Source organism: Meles meles, chromosome 10 (assembly GCF_922984935.1).
Source record: "Meles meles chromosome 10, mMelMel3.1 paternal haplotype, whole genome shotgun sequence".
In the NCBI taxonomy this organism is placed as follows: Eukaryota; Metazoa; Chordata; class Mammalia; order Carnivora; family Mustelidae; genus Meles; species Meles meles.
In genome coordinates, this window is record NC_060075.1 from 49148023 (window position 1) to 49171750 (window position 23728).

The following is a 23728-nucleotide window of genomic DNA, read 5'->3' on the forward strand; positions in this document are numbered from 1 at the left end:
TCTTGGAAGCAGTGATACTCACTCTGAGTTTTAAAAATCAGTACATCTTAGATGAAGAAAAAGAGGGTGTATGGTTCAGATGGATAGGGAGTATAATGGAAGACCACTGGAGGATTTTTACACAGGGGAATGTCATGGTTTGCCCTACATTTTAAAAAGATGGTTCTGACTGATTAATGACTTTTGGGAGACAGGCAGAGAATGGCAAAGGGGGAGTTGATATCTACTGCAGCCCCCCAGGAGAGGCGGCAGTGACAGGACAGGGGCATAGGATGGAGTGTGGAGGGACATGGGGTGTTGGGAGGTAGATCCTACAGGAGTTACAGGAGGAGAGGGAGAGGGAAAGGTAGGAGTGACTCCCGGGTTCCTTGGGGTGATGGTGCCATTTCCTGGGCATGGTGGGGCGGGAACAGGTTTCGGGGACAGTACACAGTCAAGTACTCTCTTTCAGAACCAAGACACCACCTTAAATCACTGACTATCTCTATCATGATAGTCTGTATTTCAGTAGTTCTCCAATTTTTCCTGGTCTGGGAGCATCCTAAAAATATGGATCCCTGGGATCCACTCTAGATTTTGTCAAACATAACAAGGAGAGCCAGGAATTGGGAGCTTCTAGCATTTTCCAGGTGATTCTACCACCGCCAGCCCAGCATCAAGCCACGGACCTGGTTTGCAAACAGACCTCTGCTGTTTCATACTTGCCAAGGCCAGTTGTGATGACCGGAAGGCTATTTGAGCAGCGTTCCTGCGCAGACGCAAAACCCCTGTTGTGCTGAACCACCAGCAGTTTTCCCAGATAAGTCATGCTAAAATTAAAGGAAAGGTTTGCTGACTGGCCTGACTCAGGCTGTGTGTCTTTGATGTTTTTCCCTCCGTGTCAGGCATAGTTCTAATAAGTGAGGAAACTTGAAAGAATAGCCTTTTCCTAAGTGACAGGAATGTTCCCACATACTAGTGTTTTTCATAAGGACCTAAGGCTCAGATGTCTGTCTGAATGATCTGATCCTCGTAAATCGGTGGATTGGTTCTGGAAATCCCATGAGCCTCGGCTTTCTTGAGAGATTTATGGCACTTCCCGCTCTTGTTGAGGCCAGGAATAACATCATAGCTCCCTCAGCACTTCTGGTTTTCGTTCCTGAGGGGGCGGTGAAGGAAGGGAGAGGTGTGCTGAACCAATACCACTTCGAAAGAAAACCATCTAGACCTCTTTTCCAAAACCTCAAAAAAAAGAAAAAAAAAAAAAGCCTCGTGTTCTGCTAGAGCGTAACAGTTTTCTGCCCTCTGGTCTACCCTCCCTGGGGATTTTCCCATCACCTTCACCCAAGTGGGTCTGTGGTGTAGGAATGGGGCCAGAGCTGGCGGGAGCTCATGGGCACCTTCCGAGGTGAGGCTGCATTTTAAGACACTTCCAGAACAATGTTAACTGATGGATAGCAGTTAATTCCCTCTTGGCCTGACCAAGAAAAGGGACTAATGAAGACTACCCTTCTAGTTAGAACCCACGCCTGGCAAACCAAATTACGCATTATATTGGCCAAAGCGAGTGTGAGAGTTTGTAGCCCACCTGATAATGACATCAGAGTCTCTGCATCTACCGTAGCAGCAGCCTGTCAGACAAGCATCAGAAACCGTTCCACCAGCTCTCTAGGAGAGCGACAACCAAGGACCCGGGTCTAAAGACTCTTCCTGGAAGACCCCGTTCTGAGTGCCATGCATGGGGAGGGGATGAAAAATGAGAAAGGAATCCCTGCCCTCCAGGGGACCAGAATCTAGCTGCAGAGGAAGAAAAGTGTAAGTAAGGCGCCTAGAAGACCCTGAACCTAAGAGCCTAAAATCAAGTGTTGTCATTTTCCAAGAAAGGAGCAGTCCCTTGTACCTGGGGGCAATCCAGTTCATATTCAGTTACCTGGGGAAATGGAGCGTTGGAGAGAGGCCCTCAGGGATGAGCTCAGGTAAGGGGTATGCGGTGGAGTGGGTGTTGTGTTATGGATTCCAGCCCCCCAGATCTTTCCAGATGACAGAAAGGTGGTGTGAAGACCATAGTGTACACACACCCTCTTGGTTGGTGTGTAAGAGTCGCGACACAGACACAGATATAACAGCCTTCGGTGCTGGGCTAGGGAACTGGTATTTTATAGAGTTGGCAGCAGGAAGGCATTTTTAGTACGGGAGGTAACTACTGCACTCAAAGAAGAGCGATGTGACGGACTGCGGCTCTTTGGGAGAATGTCTGGCCGTGGAAGGAGGACAGGTTGGAGGGCGCGAAACTGGAGGCTACTGGTAGACCAGTTAGGAGGTTGGTTCAACAGCCGGGGTGCACATACAGGAGTAGATTGGATTTTCTTGATGAAATTTCTGCATGTCGAAGGGGAAATGACTTGATGTGGAAGGCTTTTCTACGCCGTTCTGTGTAACACACAAATCTCTCCAAGTTGATAGAAACCTGCCCGGCTTGCTCAACATAAGTAAACCTCGTAGACATTGGAATGTTTATGTTCAGCCCAAAATGGCTCTGGTTTTTTACACAGCTGTAAAGTGTATTTAACTCCCAAATATAAAACACTTCTTGACTACTGTTTCATAGCTTCATAAAACCAGCCTCAATTGCGTAGGTGCTGTCTGTTGTCATCCCCTATCTTTCTACGCAAATCTGTTTCCTGATATTGTTTTTCCAAGGGAAGAAAAATGCAGCCCAGCATAAACTACCTTTTTTATAAGCAGCCGTAAGAAGAAAGCCCTGAAGACAATAAGGAGCCTCTGCTTAACCCAAGATTACAGATCTAACTAGCTGGGAATCAAGGTTGCTTTAATTATTGAATGTTTTTCATTGTGGTTGTGAGTGTAAGTCAGTAACAGATGTTCATTTTCCCTCAGCTCAACTGTTTTTAATTCTTTCTTGAACATGGAGAGAGAAATCTTTAAACGTTTGCCAAAGTTCAATTAACATCCCTGGCTAAAGGTGGAAAATGCCCTACTTTGTTTTCTCTCCACCATGTACCTGTGTTGGGCCGCCTGTGCCGCGGAGCACCGGGGAAAGGTTCCAGCTGGCACAGGTTTTATGGCTGCAAACTTAATTTGCAGAATAAGCCTTTGGCGGGAGGAGTCTGTTGGACTTTTTATATATTTATTTATTTACTCTTTTTCAGTTATAAATAAAATTACACTGTAAAACATTGCAGCTTAATTGCAGGAAACCCGGCGCATTTTTGGGTTTTTTTTTTTTTTGGTTGTTGTTCTGCAAGTGGTTAATAGCTCATGTTTTGTTTATACGAAGCTGTAGAAATCTTGTGTAAGAATATGTTTACAGCCAAGGCTGTGTGACTCGGTTTATCATGTTTTTCCTGTGCTCTGTGGAACAGATTTGGCTGTTCATTATTGAAAGGGCTTTTACTGTTGGAGAGCAGGGCTTGGGGGTATGGGGGGGGGGCGTTTATTTAAGAATGCAGAATGGCTGCCAGAGGCTCGGAGCACTGGAGCTATAAAGCCACAGCAGCTCCTCCTGGGATGACCTTGCTGCTCCTTAGAAGTAGCTCAGCGGAATTTTCTGGAGAACTGCGGAACAAGGCACAGGTGATAGCCCCAGTAAACTTTTCTCCCCACCTCTGATCCCGAGATGCGTGGTCTGCATGCCTAGTCCCTATCTGGCAGTCTGCTGAGCTAGAACCAGGCTCATAACCCTAGGAACCCACTTCCAAAAGATGGGGACCACCATATAATTTATATTTGGGTGTCGGCTTTCTGAACTTAAGACTCTTCAGAAAAACAGAGTCCTAGAAAACCTTTCTCATGGATGCCAAACCTTGAAAATTATGCCTCTGAAACAGTCTGAGATGTACAGATGCCTCCTGGGCAGGGGGCTTGGGCTTTGATGGTAATTGCCCTTTTAGAGGTTTCCTTGTGTCTCCCCAAAGGTTTGCGAAATACCCATTCATTAATACTCATTTAGACAACTGGAAAATACTTCCTTTTTGCTCTAGGACACACAGATTATCCCCTTAGGAAATCTGTGGGTGACCAGTGACTTCCAGAACTTGCAAAGGGTCATTGGGCTTGTCTTTGGATGAAGTGCATTCTACTTACAGAGCAAAACAGTGCAAGGGAGGAAATAGTAGACCCACACTGGAAAATGGGAGCTTGGCTAAGGGTTATAACCATCGAATTACAAATATCACAACCCCTTTGGCACACAGGACTGCCTTTGCTTCTTCAAGGTCGACCTTCATGCCTCTGGGCCAGGACTGGTTTGAAAAATGGGCCATTTGGACTTACTGCAGGCTGCAGATCAAACAGTGGAGGAGGAAGAGGGGGCAGTAAAGTTACTCAGTGATGTGAGAACTTGGAATTAAGAATTCTCACCTTATTTTCCCCTGAGGACTCAATTTCTACCTTGACAATAAAATAACAGTTTAAGAGAAGGGTTTACACCTTTTATCCCTTATATATTCAGGAAGCTGCCTCTGCGTATGTGGGTCACGGCTGGGGGACAAACTACCTGGGAAACTACCTGGAAGCATTGCTAACCACCTGTAGTTTTGAAAAGAACTTCTTTCAACATCACCTTCTGGAAAGTAAATAGGCAGCTTGTTTGGGTAGACACAATATTGGAGGACTGAACGTGTTTACTGAGCAAACTTCTAAGGGTAAGTTTTAAACAGCTTTTAATGCTCAGGCTCTGGGAAGCGAGGGAGGGCTCTATCACCTGGCTTGCAAAGGCTGGATTTCTCATTTATTTGACCCACGAGGCCTCTGACAAGCCCTTAGAAGGGTCAAGGGACACCCAGACCTGGGGGCCAAACTCCCACCCTGCCTGGACTTTTGCTGAGTATGTGACCCGGGACGGGTTAGGTCCCCAGGCATTGATGTAGTTCTCTGTCGGAGGGGAGCTTGGCACAGAATATCTGAGGTCCTTTCCAGGCTTGAAACGTTATCATTTTATGACTCAGCAATGGACATTCTACAAAGGTCAATCTTGGGCATTTTAAAATTAGCCAGAAAGTGTATATTGATGGTGTACTCAGGACTTGTAGAAGAGAAGATAAAGCCAAGTCCAGGCTCTCCTGGAACTGAAAACAGAGCTGAAAGACCTGCACGAAAGGGGCAGGTGGAGGCTGGAGTAGGGGCAGAAGAGCAGGAACCAAGAGGGATTTGAGGATCAGAGCAGTGAAAACACTTCCTGTAAGGTCCTAGAGGAGAGGAGCTAATTGGGGCAGGGATATTTTTCTATGATTATTTTATTTTTAGTTTTTTTTTTTTTAAATAGACTCCAGTGTGGGGCTTGAACTCACAACCCTGAGATCAAGACCTGAGCTGAGATCAAGAATCAGATGCCCAACCAACTGAGCCAGTTGGGGTGGGAGTTGGGGGTGTTTTTAAAATGAGATTAGAGAGGTGGGACCAAATAGTGAAGGGTCCAGGAAAATGAGACACAGACATTCAAATTTTTTCCTTTATTTTGCACAGAGAATCAGATCTTGGTAGAAATGCCATTTCCTATCTCTCAAAGAGAAGAAAATGGCAAAAGGACCATGACATGGTGGCCTTTTGTCACTGTGTTTCTATTTTTGTTTTTTATGGACAAAGCCTACTTCCTACCCTGTGTTTAAGATGGCGGGTAAGGCGTCTTCCCGGCCTGCCCACTCCTGGGTAGGATTCTGGAAAACAGGCCGAAAGCAGCCCATCAGGTCTCTTATGGGATTGCCACACAAGGAAGTGACCCAAATAAAAAGCCCCTGCGTAGGTTTGATAAAGTGTCTTGGAAGCAGGGAATGGGGGAAGGGCAGAGCTGGCACCGTCAAGACACAGCCATCTGAAGTCTCAGAAGTAACTGGTCGGTCCTCATCTGGTACAGGAACAGTTTCCATCCACACTGGCCACAGGCAGCTCAGGCCGAGCAGCACGGAAGCAGCTGGTGACTTTGGGGTCAGACTCGTCAGTATATCGTCCATCCCATGTCCATGTGAGGGTTTGGGCAGAAGGACAGGTCTTGCCTTATTTCTGTTGCCGCTTGTCTGGGGCCCGGTAGGTGAGGTTTATTAGGGCCACGACTGTTCCTCTTTTCAGCACTCAGTAGATATCTGATCATAAACCCTTAGTCTGGTTCCCAAACCACGGGAAATCCTCTCGTTGATGCCCATGTGGCATATTTATACGCATCATTCCGTTAGACGTGACTTCTTATGAACACACTGAGAAGAGACAGCCTGCGAATCGGGATTTACAGTCTGATGATGCCTGTGTCTGAAGAAACCCCGAAGCTGAAGAGGAAGGACCTCGTGATCCTGGTGCCTATGACCGTCAACGCTGTTGTCTGCCTGGGCTCTGGGAAGAGAATTTTGTGTGTCCTGACCCAGTCCTCCTCAGCAGGCAGAGACACAACTGCTGCAGCTTTCATTTCCTAGGTGGGTCGCCGGGGCCTGGAGGAAGTGAGAAAGTTGCCTGAGACCCCCCAGATGGGATGTGAATTTTGGCAGTGGGACCCTAGGGGCCCTGCTCTCAAGGTCGGCTTTGATGCTTCTGTGTCACGGCAACGAGAGCTCCAAGTCACTTTTGAAATCAACTGTGTCCAACTTAGAGAAGAATGTATAGTTTTCTGACAAAGCAGCATCATGTCTTCATCACACGATACATGTACTGTGTCAGGGGAGTTGAGAGAGTCAGGCCAGAGGGAGCCATTCTGTGGTCTCTTCAGGGTGGAAGGCGAACAACGCTCATCAGGGTGGATGAATCTGGGGGCGGCGGCCAGGTGGCTGAGTTGTTGAAGCGGCCTCCGGCTGAGGTAAGACACCAGCCGCCCAGGACAAGCCACGAGGGAGAAGGGAGGGGGGCAGGAACCAGCCACGGTTGTGTGAGCGCCAGTGACCAACTTTGTTGACCTCTGCAGCTCCTGGGGTCTGTCCCTGACCCTAGGTCTTAAAAAACAGCCGAGCCACGACTATCGTCCTGATTGACTTTTCAGTTTCTGAAATCACCCGTCTGCTCACCCAGTGAAAACGCTAATGACGGTAGTGCTAAGTGACAGGGGTGTAAAATGTATCTGTTAGCTCTTCTAGTGCTCTGCTGCGGGTTCCATGGCAAGGAGAACTTGAGCAAGTTGCCCAAGGTCACGGAAGACATCAGTGAAGGAGCCAGCGTTGAACCCACACTGACAGGTTCCAAAGCATCCTCTTGTGACCATCGGAGATATTGCCGAAAAAATAGAAATAAAAGAGAAAGTGCCAACAGGGTCACTGGACGGTCACACTAAGACCTGGGCGGTCAAGAACCTGCCACCACCGGTGTAGGGGAGCGGCTTGGTAAATAAGCGCGTGGGGAGGGGCTGGCCCTGCGAGCGGGGCAGGCCGTGCCTGCGGCTCACTCGAGGCTTTCTCATCGTGCCTGGAGTGTAGGAAGTTGGACTCTTTTATAACCTGTTTCAGACGATCTCGGAACTGGGAAATTCTTGCCCCCGCAGCTTCTCCCAGTCGTTTTTGTCAAGGTTTGTCACACACGTGCCGTCTCCCCAGTTTTAAACGTGGCCCTGACAAGCGCTGAGCTGGCCGGAGACACACGGTGTGTGAAAACGACGTTCCCGGTGCTTTCAGGAAGCTGCCCTGTTATGAAGCCAGACAGCCTCCTTAAAAATCAGAAGTACTCTTGTAAAACTCATTTTTCATGTGGCGCAATCTTTAGTTGCCACATGGGACGAAGTGTGAAACTCAGCTTTTATGGGAGATCTCTGAGATTTGTGTGAACTCTCAGTGACTCTCATGACATGATTCCCCAGAGGCGCAGCGTCTTTTCCGTCGTGGTGCATTTCCATGTCATCGGCCGAGTCTGGGAAGAGAAGTTCCTCTGATGTGTGAGAATCCGTTCCGGCCGTCCCTCATTAATTCTCAGCTTGGTGATGGCAGCATTTTTCCCAGTATCCATCATCCTCTCCCTGCCTCCCTCCCTCCCTCTCAGAGCTTTCCTTCCACGCAGAAGGTGCGCACGCCGTCAGTATGGCATGCTTTGTTTGTGAGATGGGAAGACACCACGGCAAGAGCCAGCTCTGGCCGGGACTTCAGTACTTAACAAGCAGGGGTGAGGGGTGGAGGAAGAGGGAGAAGCCGGCTCCCCACTGAGCAGGGAGCCTGATGCAGGGCTTGAACCCAGGACTCTGGGATCATGGCTTGATCGAAAGGCAGAGGCTTAACCACCTGAGCCACCCAGGCGCCCCAAGAGTTGATGTTTCTAAAAGCAGGGCATTCCCGCAGTGGAGGAGTCCACAGTGTGTGATCAGGAACTGTCAGGTACCCGCATCCTCACTGCACCCCTCCAGGCAGAGAGACTGTCTTTTTCATCCCCGGGTCTCCAGTGTGATGAATGAATGAGCAAAAGACAGTTCAGCAATGAAATCCTAAGTCAAAGTTTCTTTCCCCACTCCCCTCACCGACGCCATTAGAAATCAGTGTCTTCCTCCATTGTACTGGAAATGTAAGCTACAATCAGACATTTTTATCTGTGCATTTTCAGCAGACCTCTGTAACCAGGTGATTTCTTTTTAGGCTTTGTCTATCCCTGGTCATTTCTTTCAAGTCTAGATGATTTTTAATTACCAATTAAAATAATTACAGCAGGTGCTAGTAGAGTACACAATTATATGCCAGAAATTAATCTGATCACCTTCTCCATGCTAAATCGTACAGTCTTCTCAGGAGCCCTTTGAGGGGCTAGTGTTATTGTGGTTTTACTAATGATAAAATGGAGGTAGAAAGAGGTGAAGTCACTGTTCATAAGTCAGGAGCGTCAGAGCCGGAATCCCGATGCAGGCAGCCTGCTCCCAAGCCCCCAAATGACCCGCCTTCCCGCACAGCCTCCAGACAGGTTCAGCTGTCGTGTGTGCTGATCAGGTTTACCCGAAGGATGAAGCTTGTCTGTGCATCTCGCAGGTCATGATCATTCATGTCGTCATCGTGCTTCCTTTCATTTTATCATATCCACGCTGGACTGTGATTTAATTAAGCATGATCGTGAAGTACAAGGTATGTATATTACAGGCACACACCTGTGTGCATTTGTGTCATGTAGTGAATGTCCTTCTGGTGCCAGGGCCTCTGCTGTGGATTTCCCTCCCTCCCTGCAGATTAGCGGAGGCCTGCTCGGGGCAGGGGATGCTGCACGGAACAGGGAGAAGTTCCCCAGTGGTGGTGACTTCCCAGTGAGCCCATCAGGGTGGTAGGGAAGACGGAGCTGCCAGCTTCCCTTGGACACACTGAGATCTCCCCTTTCTGAGCTCTGCTCCAGCTCCTTCCTGGATCTGGGCAGCTGTGATTCTCTGGGTCTGGCCAAAACACCAGCTCCAGAAGCCTGCTCACTCACCCCTCAAAGGCACAGTGCTTGCTGGCTTGGCTGCGAGACCTGAAACTCTGAGAACCCATTCTCTTTGGCAACTTGATGGCAGAGCAGTCAGAGGCCAGGGTATAGGCACGACCCTTCTAAATTCAGCCCAAGGCCTGAGAATGATTTGGATTCTTTAGAACCAGATTCACCTACTCTGAAAACAAAGATTGTCCTTGAGAATATTCAAAAAGTTGGTGGAGGGACGTGGTCTTAAAGGACACCTGAATCAGTGGGGAGCTGTCCTCCTACTTTCTGTGCATCGCATACACTTCTATTTCATATTTCACCTGTCACCCGTTGACTCCTGTCTGTGTGTGCCCTCCTGATGGTCCTGAGGTCAGTTTGCCAACAGCCCACCTTCTCAGGGGGAGTGTGGGTTCCTGCGACATAAGACCTTGTTGATGTTCACCACACATAACCTTTCTCTCTTTTAGCCTGTTTTACATCCTATTATAAATGTTGGTTAAAATCGGTGATTTTCTCATCTGGATGAAATAGTTCTTTCAGTTAGAAGTTCTATAAACTGAGATACTAATAGTCAAATATGGCCGTAAGCTTTTTAGCTGTAACTCATAGTGAGGAATATTTTACGTGGAGACACACACCTGAAACAGAAGTTTTATAAACACATGTTGACACTTGGCCACTTTGTCTTCCATTCTGTCCTTATTTAACTGCCCCAGCAAACTGATTTTACAACCCGTGAAGGGTCACAGTCTGCAGTTTGAAAACCCTAGGACTCTGCATTGGAAGTGGGTCTTGAGAGTCGCCTACTTTGACGTTAAATGTCCGTGAATCCTGATCAACCAACTAGAAGACTAAGAGAAAAGATGTCATTTTGTACCCCCCACCCCCAAAAGGCGAAAGAGTGAACTCCTAACTGGGAACGAGCGACCGGAAGAGGCGGATGTTGCTGAAATCTGTGCTGTACTAAAGAGACGTTGTCATTTTTTTTTCCTACAGTTGACACACACTGTTACCCTTGTTTTGGGTGTACAAGACATCATCTCTTACTACTCATTTTCCCTGAAAAATAGCCTAGAGCCGGGGACAAGAAAGGAGATGGCATTTTTTTGTTTTGTTCCGGAAGCAGTTTCTTTCTCCTCCAACCAAGATGGAGAGCTGGGAGACTGGGAACCCAGAGGGGTGTGCCTTGTGGGAGCTCTGAATTGGCAAGAGGACCCTTTCCAGGTGGCGTGGGGGATGTGGGAATGAAATCAGAGCTAGAAACAAATAGGTCACAAAAAAGTATAAAATGTTTCCCCAAAGCCTCCAAGTGAATAAAAGCAAAGGATCAAGAGACATAACAATGAAGGGTTAGTGAGAAAGGGGCCAGTTTTCCTGTGTTTGTTTCTTTTCATCTTTTTCTGAGACTGTGCCTGTTCAAATACAGACTCACTCTTGCTTCATGGAATGGCTTTAAAATCTTAATTTCCAATTTTTAGAAGATGTTGATTGCTACAGCCTTGATCTTGACCTCAAATAAGGCACAGCCCATGGGGTTAGAGCGACATCCTCCCCCCTCCCCCGGAGGATGAAGGAGGGGGGTGTCACCACCTGTTCGCGCATCCCTCAGCCCTCGCCCCGCCGGCAGTCACACCGCAGCAGCCAGGTGGCAGGCCGGGCTGTGCCCTCCTGGTGGAGTCTACGCTCTGTTTACAATGCTGGCAGGTTTTTTGGCGGGGGGCAGCCTAAGCATTTCTCCAGGGCTCCCCTCTTTGTCAGTGTACTGGTGGGAAGTGCAGCTGCCTGTAACCCTTTCAACTTTGTCAAAAAACACAGAGTGGGGTGCCTGGCTGGCTCAGTCAGTGGAGTGTGCAACTCTCGATCTCAGGGTCGTAAGTTCAAGCCCCATGTTGGGTGCAGCAATTACTTAAAAATAAAATCTTAAAAAAAAATAGCCACACAGAGGCCTGCGACAGACAATTGGATCTGTGAACCTCATTTGCCATTAAACGGCAGAGCCTACATCTCCAGTCCCTAAATACTTTGTATCTTCACTTTGCCCCCACGGCCCTCTCCTCCCCAGCAAACATCACCAGCTGGTTGGGCAACATGGCTTGGATGTCGGGAAGCCTGATGTCATTGCCCTTGCCTTTTGTTTGTTTGTTCAGCAAATATATATTGAGTGCCTACTGTGTGCCAGGCACCTTTAAGGACTCCAGGAACTGAGTGATGTGGGGCTTACTTCCTAGTGAGGAAGAAAGCTAACAAAGACAAGAACAAGATCATTTAGAAAGCTGGACGTGCTCAGTGTGGAGGACATCGTGCCTGCCAAACTAGTTGGATAATCAGGGCTGGCTTCTCGGAAGTGGTGATGTTTGAGCTGAGTCTGGGACAAATTCAAGTGAGCAGTGCAGTATACTGTTGGGGAACACAGCCTCTGGATCCAGGCGGCAGGGTGGCACTCTTGCTCTACCATAGAAAAGCTTTGCAACCTCAGACCAGGCATTCTGCCTCTCCGAGCCTCTGTTTTAGGTAATATGAAGATAATCCTAGTAGCATTCTCAGCGTTGTTGCGAGGTTTACATGAGTAAATGGAACACGGGGAGCCCAAGTTAGTGGCCGCTGCCCTTGTGACGATGAGGGTGGTGAGGACACTGAGGTTCCAGAAATGCGCTGCCTAACTCCTAGGGCAACAAAAATGTCACAGTTCAATGAGTGGGCCAGTGTTGTGACAATGCAGACATTGGACAGCAGTGAAACCTAGTGTCATGATGGAATCCTCCTAGAAGGGAAGTGCAGTGCAGGCTTGGACGTGTGTAAAAGACCAAAATTCTTTTTTATTTATTTTTTTTTAAGATTTTACCTTTTTAAGTAATCGCAACAGCCAATGTGAGGCTCCAATCCACAACCCCAAGATCAAGTCGCACGCTCCATTTACTGAGCCAGCCAGGTGCCCCAAAGACCAAAATGGAGTATCAAAAAGGAGCCATAGACTCATGTTGTTCAGAAGCCATGAGGTGAATCCCAGGTTGAGAGCTGTAAACGTGGGGAGCTGGGGGGGATGGGGGCCGAGGGAAGATAAGACAGAGGACCCCTATTTTTCATTGTCAGCCACAAAGAACTATCCATCCAGCTTTTTACTGTGTGCAATGATAACTTTGATCAAAAAGAAAATATAAATTAAAAACTAATAACAGAAGACACTGTAAAGTCAGGAGACCACCTGAAAGGGCTTCCAGCGGCCAAGCTGTAGTCATTTAAGCATCAAAGAATAAGATGATGACTGATGGTTAACAAAATCTGTGAAATGAGTCCAAAATGGTACCGAACATGGAGAAGTTAATGTAAAGTGTGTCCAAAAGTAGCTGTAATAGAAGAACGTGGAAATAACAGAATGTGCTTCTGCTTCTCACTTCTGCCCGGGGCACACTAGCATATGTGATATTGTGTTCTGTAAAGTGGCTGGCTGTGTACAAAATACAGGTGTTCTTTTTCTGCATTGCCATCAGCAGATTGGCAGGGAGTTATGAGTAAGCCTCGAAGTTGCAGGAAAAGTAGGAACTGCGACAAGTATGAGGCTGTCACAAATGGCAGGAAGGGGGTCTGGGCCAGGGAGGGTTGCACAATGCCAGAAGGAGCCGTGTGCCTTGGGACAGAATCCCTTTCCCCAGGAAATGCCAGCTCCAGTGACCCTAGTCATTGTATTGAAGACATGATGTCATAAGAAAGACAGGGGCTTCAAAAAATCCTGCCTATTGAGCAAGTGAAGCTTGAGTGAAGATCCCAGGCATCCAGCCCGGGAAATGGATGCTCGCTCTTGACCCTGACCGAGCGTCATTGGGTCAGTAACTCAAAAACCCTCCCTTCTGTTGGTCAGAATCAGAATTTTGTTTCTTGTAGGTCTCACCAGGTTCTGGTTAACCCCAGGAAGGTCAAAGCTAAGGTTGAAAATCATGAAAAAACAAATCTATAGGACTAACTTGTGTTATAGATGAAATGTAGGTTTTATAGTCATTGCGATCATTTGTCTCATTTGTCTGTTTTTAAGATATTTTAAGACTTAAGTACTTAAATGGTAGAGTTGGCACAATTCTGTTGAAATGTATGGAATTGTTACCAGGTTTGTAATTAACACATAAATGTATGAGAGCATTATATTTTTAAAAATTGTATTTTGGGGGAGCCTGACCAACCCATACGGTAGAGCATGCAACTCTTGATCTTGGGGATCTTAAGTTCAGGCCTCATGTTGAGCACAGAGCTTCCTTTAAAAAAATTTTGATTTACTTAGTAGTATTTGAATAGTTAGAAATATGTGTTCAATATACTTACAGCTGTAAAATTTAACACTAAACAAAAAAATATTTAAGTTTTCTTATGGAAAAGTCCTTTAGATATTAAAGTTCTGAACAGGTATGCTGTGGAATAAGGTCAAGATCAGGCATTGGGTTTCTGCTCGGTATGGGAAGCCACTGAAGGTGTTTAAGCTGGCAGGTAATGTAATATATTCACTTTTTTTCTAAGTCAAGAAAAGGTCATAGAGTATAAACTGTGTAATCTTGGGTCCCCTTCTACTACTAGAACCGGTGAGTTCTATTCCCCATTAATTCATTCAACAAACACCTGTTGTCGGCTCCTTAAGGGCAAGCAGAGCCCTGGGCACATTAGCAAAGATAATGACCAAGCACCTCCAGATAAGTGAGAAGGGGTTGAGTCCTAGGAGGGAAAGGGAACTTTGGGCTTCGAGAGCCAGGACCATTTCCACAGTTCAGGAGCACATGGGGGAGAGTGCCATTCCAGGAATGAACTGAGGCCAGCAGTGAGGAGGTCAAGCATTTTTGAGGCTTGGCCTGTAGTCCCCGGAGCCTTCAGCCTGCCTTCCAAGGAAATCATAATGTCACCAGTTCATTTCGACTGTTGCGGCTGCAGCTCCGATAAAGTGGGTCTGTACCAATTAAAGCTAATTTATAATGATAAATCTATAAGGCAGAGAGGCATCTCTTAGCTAATGTATTTGCCAGAATTGGACACCCCAGGAGAGTTTTAATTTGCTGTCACTGCAGTTTTCACTTTTGCATGAATATTAATGATCTGGATTATAGGAAAAACGTGGCCTGTTGGGTTTCTGGAAAAGGTTGACTTATTTTTATCTATCTGTATGTCAGTGTTTTATGTTTATGAATACAAGGAGTGAGACTACTAGAGGGGCTGAAATGGAGAGCAGGCCACGTGCACAGAGTAACGGGGTGAGCAGAGGGCAGGTGAGCAGAGGTTGGAGGGAGGTGGACAGGATTTCAAGGGGCTCCTGGGGCGAGTGACAGCAAGGTTGGCAGAGGCACTCAGCAGGGCTCCTGGGCGGTGATGTGGGTCTAGGCGGGCGAATCTGCATGTGTGTGTGTGTGGAGAAGAGGCTCTAGACCACCTTGTGATCGCACGTGACTCATGGGACCAGCTAGGGGTTTTACTTCCAGAGGATTCCTCTGGCAATCCTGCAGAACGTGATTGTCTTCTCATGAAATCCCATCTGCCAGGTTGTGCTCATTTCCCAGACGGAGCTGCCGAGGTGGGCTCTAGGGGCTGCCTGAGCTGCTGTCCCGCCCAGCTCGGCCCCTCATGGGGACCATGCAGCTGGGCACAGTGACAGTAGAAAACTCCGCCCATGGCGTGGCAGTGGAGGCCAGTGTGTGTGGGATAGCGCATGGTGAAATTATATTTCCTTAGAGAAACTCCGACATTGATTGCTCTATGTCATTTAAAATTCATAATGTCTGAGACAGAGAAGAGCCTGATCAAATGCCAGGAGAGCCGGGTCCCGCCACTCGGTGTCCAAGGCACAGCCCACGGCATCCAGCAGATCTGTGTGTCATGCGTCCGTTTTCCCTCCTCTCCAGGATTCACAGGGCTCCGTTCTGTGTGTCCCATCTCAGTCTCCCTCATACAGGGGATACTCAGTTTGAAAGCAAGGAGACAGACTTGGGAACCGAATTCCCAAGTCCCAGTGTGGTCAGCCTGTTTCTAGCCGGGTGGCCTTCGGCACACGCCTCACTTCCTGAAGCCCCACTCTGCCCTCTATTAAAATGGAGAAGCAGAGGTTGGTCTCGAGAAAAGCGCATCCATCCTTGATGGCAGAGGCAGCTCCCAGTGCTTTCACGTTCCAGAAGAGCACGTGTAAAACAAAACTTGCTTCTTCTTAGCTACAGTTTTCATTAAGAAATCCAAATAAGAGGCGCCTGGGAGACTTAGTGGGTTAAGTGTCTGCCTTCAGCCCAGGTCATGATCTCCGGGTCCTGGGATCAAGTCCCACATGGGGCTCCTTGCTCCCGGGGGAGCCTGCTTCTGCCTCCTCTTTTCTCCCTGTTCATGTGCTCTCAAAATAATAATTAATTAAAATAAAATCTTTAAAAAGAAAAATCTAAGCAAACATAGGCCTGTGGAATTTGGGGAGCAAATGACTTAAAAGGAGGCAGGGTTCTTGTGCCAACAATACCTTCCTAAAACCGTCTTTCTGCCCATTTGTGCACTGAAATGAACATGTCCCCTGGGGGAGCTCGTGTTGGGACAGACCCTCCTGGCCACAGGGCGTTGCTGCTGGAGCAAAAGCTGTGACCGTCTTAAGACCAAGGCTGCTTGGCTGAGTTCCATCTTAGGGCCCAGCAGGTCCAGGCTCCTCCCTGTCCGGGCCCTGTTGAGATGCAGATCCGTGGGGGTGTATCTTCTAATAGAGTACCATGGGTTTGGCAGAGAAATCCCATCAGGTCAACCGATGTTTGGTTCAGAATGCAGGGGCCATGTGTCCCAGCTTGTCCACTTCCCAGTGACACTGCCCAGCCCACACGGGGCCACTGCTGGAAGCCATGCAACTGGCCTATGGCTTTCATCTGTTTTTCTTAATTAGGGTCTATAGGCTTTTTCTTTCGTTGTGAGGAAGCCTTCCTCTGGGCCCTTCACAACATGAGGTATTGGGAGGGGCTGAAGGCACACAGCAGGTGCTTTTCTGTTCTGTGACTGAATAGCGAGCCCCTTTCCATAGGGCCCTTGCGGGGATCTGGGGCTGCCTTGGAGAAGGGAGAGAGGGAGAGTGAGGAGAAGGGAAGATAACACTTAAAGAGGACACACTATAGCATGACCTTTTCCTGCTCTGAGTCCTGAGGCTGGGAGCCCTGAGAAGGGGGGGAGGGGGTCCCCTGCACCGACCGCTGGGGTTCGGTGGCCCTTCTCGTATCAGAATTTGGATTCCACGACCCCACGTTCCCCAGCAGAGCCTTGCAGGAGACCTATCTGCTCTGGGCCCGAAGGGCGTGATTCTGCCTGACTCACACCCCCAGAATCCTCTCCTCCCCATTCCCTGCCCCAGTCACGACGTTAGGTAGCTGTTGGTTTCGGTTTTTTTTTTTCCTTTACCCCCTCTTTTACACCAAGGAAATAAAATGGGGTGCCTGGGTGGCTCAGTGGGTTAAGCCTCTGCCTTCGGCTCAGGTCGTGATCCCAGGGTCCTGGGATCGAGCCCCGCATTGGGCTCTGCTCAGCAGGGAGCCTGCTTCCCCGTCTCTCTGCCTGCCTCTGCCTGCCTCTGCCTACTTGTGATCTCTGTCAAATAAATAAAATCTTTACACACACACACACACACACATCAAGGAGATTCTTTTGAATTTTTTTCCGTTTAGAAAATTACGCAGAAAGTTGCCGTTGATGGATTCTGGGTGGTGGCGGCTCATAACAAACTCATTTGTTCCCTTGTCATCCCTCTGCCTGCTGGTGTGGGGCCGGCTCCTTCTCCTGTAGGCTGCTTCTGTAACTGCAAAGGTAACTGGTTTGGGGCGAGCCCTTCCTGGAGTTCCAGGATGTTTGAAAGCAGACGAAGCGTGGTCGTTGTCTGCAGATGTTTAACACCGGACACCCCCAGCCCGTTTTCCAGATGTGAACACCAGGCCGGGGCCGGCCCCGTGCACATGTGTGGCTCTGGAGCCGCGTGCAGCCTGTCTCCACCTGCCGCGGGCCCCGGCACCGCAGAGTGAAAGGCGGCAGCTGGGGAGGAGCCGGTCTCCCCAGCTGCTCTCAGCTGTTTGGGGATGGGCAGACGTGTGGGGGACGGTGAAGATAAGCAGCGGAGCCCCTGCACACACTGTTCTGTTTGAACACAGTAAATCCCCCCCCCGCGCCCCAGAACAAAGGAACAGCGGGTAAAATAAGGAAACTGCCCTTGTGACCTTTGACTCATTTATGTACCAAATGCTCCTTTAATGCTCACCATATGCCAGGCATTGTCCTAAGTGTGTTACTTTAGAAATAGGAATTCAGTTATGCTTCAGCACGAGCTTTAGAGACAGTTGGTAGTGTTGGCCCATTTTACAGGTGAGGAGCCTTAAGATCAGAGAGGTGACATCCCTTGCCGGGGTCCCAGAGCTTGTCAGTAGCAGACCAGGGCCAGCACAGCCCGTCTTGATGTGAGGTCCCACTTGTATTTCTTGTAGTAGAGCTCCCCGTGTCTTTCAGAATTACATTAGTTTTTGTCTGGTTTCACAAGAGGCCTTTCTTTAGAAAATACATGTAATGTTATTATAATAACGTTATGCTGTCCTCCATTTTCTGAGCACTTACTGTGGGCAGGCCCTCCTGTGTCCAGTGTTCTCTAGATGTGAATTCTAATTCTTAAAACTGCAAGGAAGAGATTTGTGCCCATTTCAGAGACAAGAAAGTGGATGACGGGAGCTGGTCACCCAGCTGACATGCACGAGACGTGAACCCAGGTCTACATACAGCTCTTTGTTACAGGACAGAATTAAGTATAAGCAGGTCATTTTGGAGCCCCCACCCAGGGGACAGTTTCCCAGAGCACCCAGAGGACCTAGTAGCACAGTAGTGCCTGGAGTGGGGTGGCCCAGGTAGCCAGGGAGATGTGTCCTGGCTCAGATGGACTGTGTGGTCCCCTGACCTGCCCACTAGGGGCTGGATGGTACCTGGTTTCCAGGCAACTGTGTCCACAGCATCAAGCCCTCGGGGTCTGGCTCCTTTTGATCCAGTGGAGTTTTGAAGTTTTATCTTCTGCTGGGCTTCATTAAGCCTTCCCTTGGTCTGAGCCCCCCCACCCCAGTTGTAAATGTTGCATGGTTCCTGGTTTTCAGGTTCACAAATTAGCCCAATTAGATGGGCAAATTAGTCATTCTAACTTTCTGAAGTCCGGCTGGAGGAGCTTTGTGAAATAGCATTTATAGTTTTCTAACAAGCAATTTAAAGGACAGCAGCATGGGGCATTTGTTTAAGAGCAAAATGTCCTAAACAATGCCGTACTTAAAAACAGATCACGAAATTTGCTCACAGACTCAGAAACATGGCCGAGGACACCCCTGCCTTGTCTCATACAAACCTTTCTGAACTGGGTCTCTTCTTTCTGGGGGCTACAGCCGAATATGGCAGAGTTACTGAAACCTACATTTAATTCCAAAACCTCCTTTTACCAAATTGGTTTTTTCTGTACCACCCAAGAGTTCCTAAATGGGTTTCAAAACCCGTTTCAAGATCGCCATGAATTCCATCTGAGTGGTAGATGGTGAAGAACCAGCAACTCAAAGGAGATCGAAAGGGACCTCTCGGATTGCTGCTGGCTTTGGCAGCCAGGAAGCAAGACAGGAGAGAAGCAGTACCCCCAAATAGCCAGTTGAAAGTTCGTAAGCTCTTAACCTCTCCGGACTCGGTTTCCTCGTGTTCAGGGAAGTGACAGTCCTCCCCACCTCACAGGGCCGCTGGCCTGTTCCATGAGATGATGGATGGGATGTGCCCGAAACATAAGAGGCAGTCAACTTGAGGTCCCTTCCTTCCTTCTTAGGTCCTTTTAAGTGTTTGCTTCAGGGGCCGGCGTCCTTGTGCCTGGCTCAGTTGGCTCTTGAAACAATCTTATTAATGCCTATTAAAATGAAACCCAATAAAAATGCCAATATTTGGTGTTGAAATAATTGATGTAGCAGAGACAGACCACGAAGCACCCAGGCAGGCCCCTGGTGCCATTTAGCCTCACACCTGGGGGATGAATTTCACAACTGTAATTGCTACCATATAATTCTTATTAATGTTGTGCTATAATTCCTATTTATTCCACGGGGCTTGTAAATGCATTAAGACTTGTCAACATATTATTTTACACTGTTTATGATCTGTAGAATTATGTCCTTCAGGGTTGTATTGTGCAAGAGCTCAAAATAAATGGCTTTGGGCCTCATTAAAAAAAGAGCAAGAAAGCGGCTGCTTGTCGAAGTGGTTCTCCATCCCCACCATCCTTAACAGAAGTCCGTGAAGTCAAAATTTTTGACTCCATTCTAAGCAGAGCTCTTAAGCTTGGGAATACAAGCGAATCCCCTCCTCCCGTCTGAGCTGGGATGGGGCAGCCCGCCCCTCCCAGGGAATGCTGGGGATAGCCAGGGAGACAGGTGTCTGTCCCTGGTGACAGACATTGTTGGAGTTATTTGGCCTTCCTCGAGCTGGAACCTGGTATTCTGACCATGACTTTGGCTCAGAGCCTCAGGCTATCTGTCCCCGCTGCCCGCGAGCTGGGGGTAAGCCCCTTTTAGTTCCAAAGTTTCTCATGGTCTTCTTAGCTTAAGCGATAAAGAACAAGATTTAAGAGGAATTCCCACCGAAATGCAGATACCTGGTAAGTGTAGAATGTAATCCCCTCCCACAGACTTTTGCATTTACTAGGCCGATGAGCATGAAACTCTGGGGACAGACTCCTGTGGACCGGCGTGTCAGACACGGCATGTGTCTGTGTCTGGGCAGGGGTGTCCATCAGCCTTGGTTATCTGTGGTTTGGGTCCCAGAGGCTATGCAGCCCCTCTGTGGTGACACACTGGCCTGCCCCAGCTTCCACGCTCTTGCTCAGCGAATTCCCAGCCCTGCCTGAGCTCTAAAGAAACCCTTCATCTGGCCTCTGCCCCCAGGGTGGTCCCTTTGTGCCTGGGAGCGGCCCATCTGGTCACTGCCATTCCTCCTGCCCTGTGAGCTGCAGGGGGAGCACACTGGAGGGGACCAGGGGCCAGGGCCGCTGCTGACTGTCCTTGCTCTTCTCTGGCCCCACAGGCAGTGAGTACGATGAGGAGGAGGTGGATTACGAGGAGTCGGACAGCGATGAGTCCTGGACCACGGAGAGCGCCATTAGCTCTGAAGCCATCCTCAGCTCCATGTGCATGAACGGAGGGGAGGAGAAGCCTTTTGCCTGCCCAGTTCCCGGATGCAAAAAGAGATACAAGGTAAAAGCAGGACCACCTCACCTGGCATTAACTGCATTCACTGTGTGGAAAGGGGCAGGCCTACACTGGGGAGCGGCTCCTTGCTTCTGACGCCTCCCTCTCCTGGGCCCTCCACGCGCCTGGTCTCTGCGGACACACGGGCCTGGGCACAGGCAGGCCCCTGGTTTCTGGGGGTTTGGTGGGGCTTTCCCTTTTGCTGATCCTGGTGGGAGCTCTAGGTCAAAAGAAGGGTTTGGTGGCAGGATCGTGTCTTTGATGTTCTTCAAACTCACGTCCTATCAGATCTCAAAGTGTGTCGCCCACGTATTTGTCAAACTTCCCCAGTGTCGGCTATGCAGGCGGCTCACAGAGGACAACCTTGATATCGCCAAAGGGGCAGACGTGGGGTTCAGCAGAGGAGGCTCTTGCTCCCTTCCCTGCAGCCCAACCACTGGCGTGAAAGACCAGGAGATGGGGGACTTTGGTATTTTTCTCACCAAACCGCCCACTTCAGCTCCCTGTCCGTAATAGTGGACACACAACCCGTGTCTTTGAGAGCTTGACTGGGTATCAAGAGTGGCCAGGGACACTAAATTTTCTGTTAAGAAAACTCAAAGGAACAAAACAATGAAAGAGACAACAACATTCAAGGGTCGGTCCAGAGGGCGACTTAAAAAGCAAATGTGCACACTTTGTCCTGAGGTGTTAGCAACTCTTTATAAATTCCCACTGGGAGACAGAAAAATCAGGAACCAACGTGGTACATTTGACAATATGCTAATTTACCCGTAGCTCAGCAGACTGACTTTTTTTAAAAAAGGCTTGAAAGATGTGTCATAATAGCAGAGGCATTTCTCATAATGCATCAGAAACATGCATATGTTTCTGAACATTAAACCAACCAAACCAAACAAAAAGCCCTATTTCGAGTATTTTTTATACCAGCTGCTGATCTAAAAGTGGCCAAGGCTTTGCCTATGGAAACTAGGCGACCACAGTCTCCTGGAATCTCATGGAAAGTCTGAATGCGCTTTGTTTAAAACCAAGACACCCTGGCCGAGGTGTGAGGATCCCCTTGGGGCACGGGAGCTGCTGGAGCAGAACAGGGCCAGAGTGGCACGCGCCCGTTTTGTGTGTCAGGGATTTCTGTGTCAGGGACGTGGAAGGCGCAGAGGAGGAAAGGCAACCAGGTGGTTTCTTTGGGAGACCGGAAAAGCATAGGGATTGCCAGACAAGCTCGTTTTGCTGGAAAAGTAGACCAAACATTGCAGAGTTCTCCTTTTCTTTTTTTGTTTTGTTTCAAAGTAGAGAAAGCTAGACGGAGAGTTTTCTATCCTTGATTCCTGCCTGCTCACCAGATGCCACTTCTCTCCCTGCGGCTTCATGGGGCCGTTCCTCAGGGCTGGGCTGTCTGCTGCCTCAAGCATCCAGACGCTGGTTTAAAGGAGGTCATGCACATCCACTATGTTAAAAGAGGGAGCAGATAATGACCCAGACTGAAGCTGACCCAAAAGAGGGGGGTTGAGTGAAGGGGAGAAGCCACAACCTTTATTCTGGCTGAAGAGGAGGCACTCCCTCCTTCCCACCGGCTTCATTCCCTCCTCACAGCCTTCCCCCACCACCCCCCACCCTGGTCACTTGTTGGCATGTCATTAGTCTTTTGCTGTTATTTTTCCTGGTTTTCCAGCAACTTCTCCTGCAGTTGTCTACATCTGGCTTGATGGGGACTTGAGTGTTCTTTCTGCATTGAAGGCCAAAAGAAAACTGAGCGAGGCCTGGCCTGTGGAGGCTGCCTGCTTCAGCACCATCAACTGACAAATGACATGGGCGCCAATTAGTGGTCCCAATTTCCATGAGGGAAGTGTGAGTTTCCTTTTCTGGGCCAGCATGCCTAGTCATGCATGATACAGGGGACAAGGACAAACATGTAACCAATCCTCCTAAACTGTTGGCTTGAGAGGTGTGTGGTCATGTTCCCTAGTATGACCTTTCTGCTGGGAAGTTACTGGCCGCAGGGCAGTGGTGTTCTCTCGTGCTAACTACTGCGGGATTGCTGGACTGGGTACTGGTTTGAGGAAGGGCTAATGAGCTGGTGTGCTATGGGCCAGACAGAATCCAGAAGTGCTGCCACGTTGTTCATGAGCCAGGGCTCACTTCAGACTTACCTCATTCCTTGCCCACCACTGGCCTCTTGGGCGCAGACTCCAGATCAGCTCATCTCACCATTTCTTGGCATTTGCAGAAGCAGAAGATGAGGTATCTAACTTTCCAGACTTCCTAATGAGTAGGGCAGGAGAGAGGGGCCCAGTAGGACAGCTAGTCTCCATGTTTCCCTTATTGGTCCCTCTGCCTAGGATGCCCCCTTCGCCGCCTCCATCAGTACCTCTCCTTTGAATTCCCCTCATTTCTCACAGCGCAGCTCAAATGCCACCTCCTCTGGGAAGCCCTCACCAGTCCCGCAGACTGATTTCCCCACTCACAGACTGAAGTCTATCCCCTGACCTTTCCACACGCTCCGTTCTTATCACTGGAGAGCACTTACTACCTTATCACCCCAAGGGTCCGTACCACTCATACACCCCTCTCAGCACCAGGCACAGGTCTTGGACAAGTAGATATTCTCAAGATAAAGGAACAGAGGCAAAATGCAAGGGCCCCCAACTGACCACTAGAACCCCAAAGCAATAGCATGATTCATTCTGCTGGATGTGTCCCAGACACATTCCAGGCTGAACAATGATCCCATCCACCTTGGTGCCACAGACACTTTTCCTCAGACTTCAGACGAGAGAGAGGACTTCCCTAGTCTGTAAGTGGGAATGGCTCTGAAAGATGGGTTGAAGTGCTTTGACCTTTTTTCCCTTTGATAGTTTTTTAATATTAGAGTTGTTAGAACTAAAGGCATTTTGCTACTTTTAAGAACTAGAAAACAGAACATGCTGTCCCCTGGCAAGTTTCTCTGAAAGGGTCCCTGCGCTACATGGGGAAGGCTGACCAAAGGTTTTGGCACCATGAAGGAAACTTGGCCTCTGATGTCTAGATACACAACCAGGCAGGTGTGTTGCTGAAGGTTTTCCAAGAAGGGCACTTAAGGCCTTCTCCCCTCTCAGTAGATCTGAAGCTCCTTGCCTTTCTGAAGGGTCCCATCAGAAGCCCTGGCTTAACTGACATCCTTTCTGGATTGCAACTTGGCAATAAGT

The 23728-nt window shown here is 48.7% G+C and overlaps 1 protein-coding gene across 1 annotated transcript in view; it reads left to right on the forward strand.

The window, feature by feature from the left end:
- The window catches only part of JAZF1 (JAZF zinc finger 1), a 315462-nt gene that overhangs the window by 287936 nt on the left and 3798 nt on the right, over nucleotides 1-23728 (forward strand). Inside the window, exon 4 of the mRNA XM_046020335.1 lies at nucleotides 20380-20549. Coding sequence (XP_045876291.1) covers nucleotides 20380-20549 — 170 coding nt within the window. The remainder of the gene's footprint in view (nucleotides 1-20379; nucleotides 20550-23728) is intronic.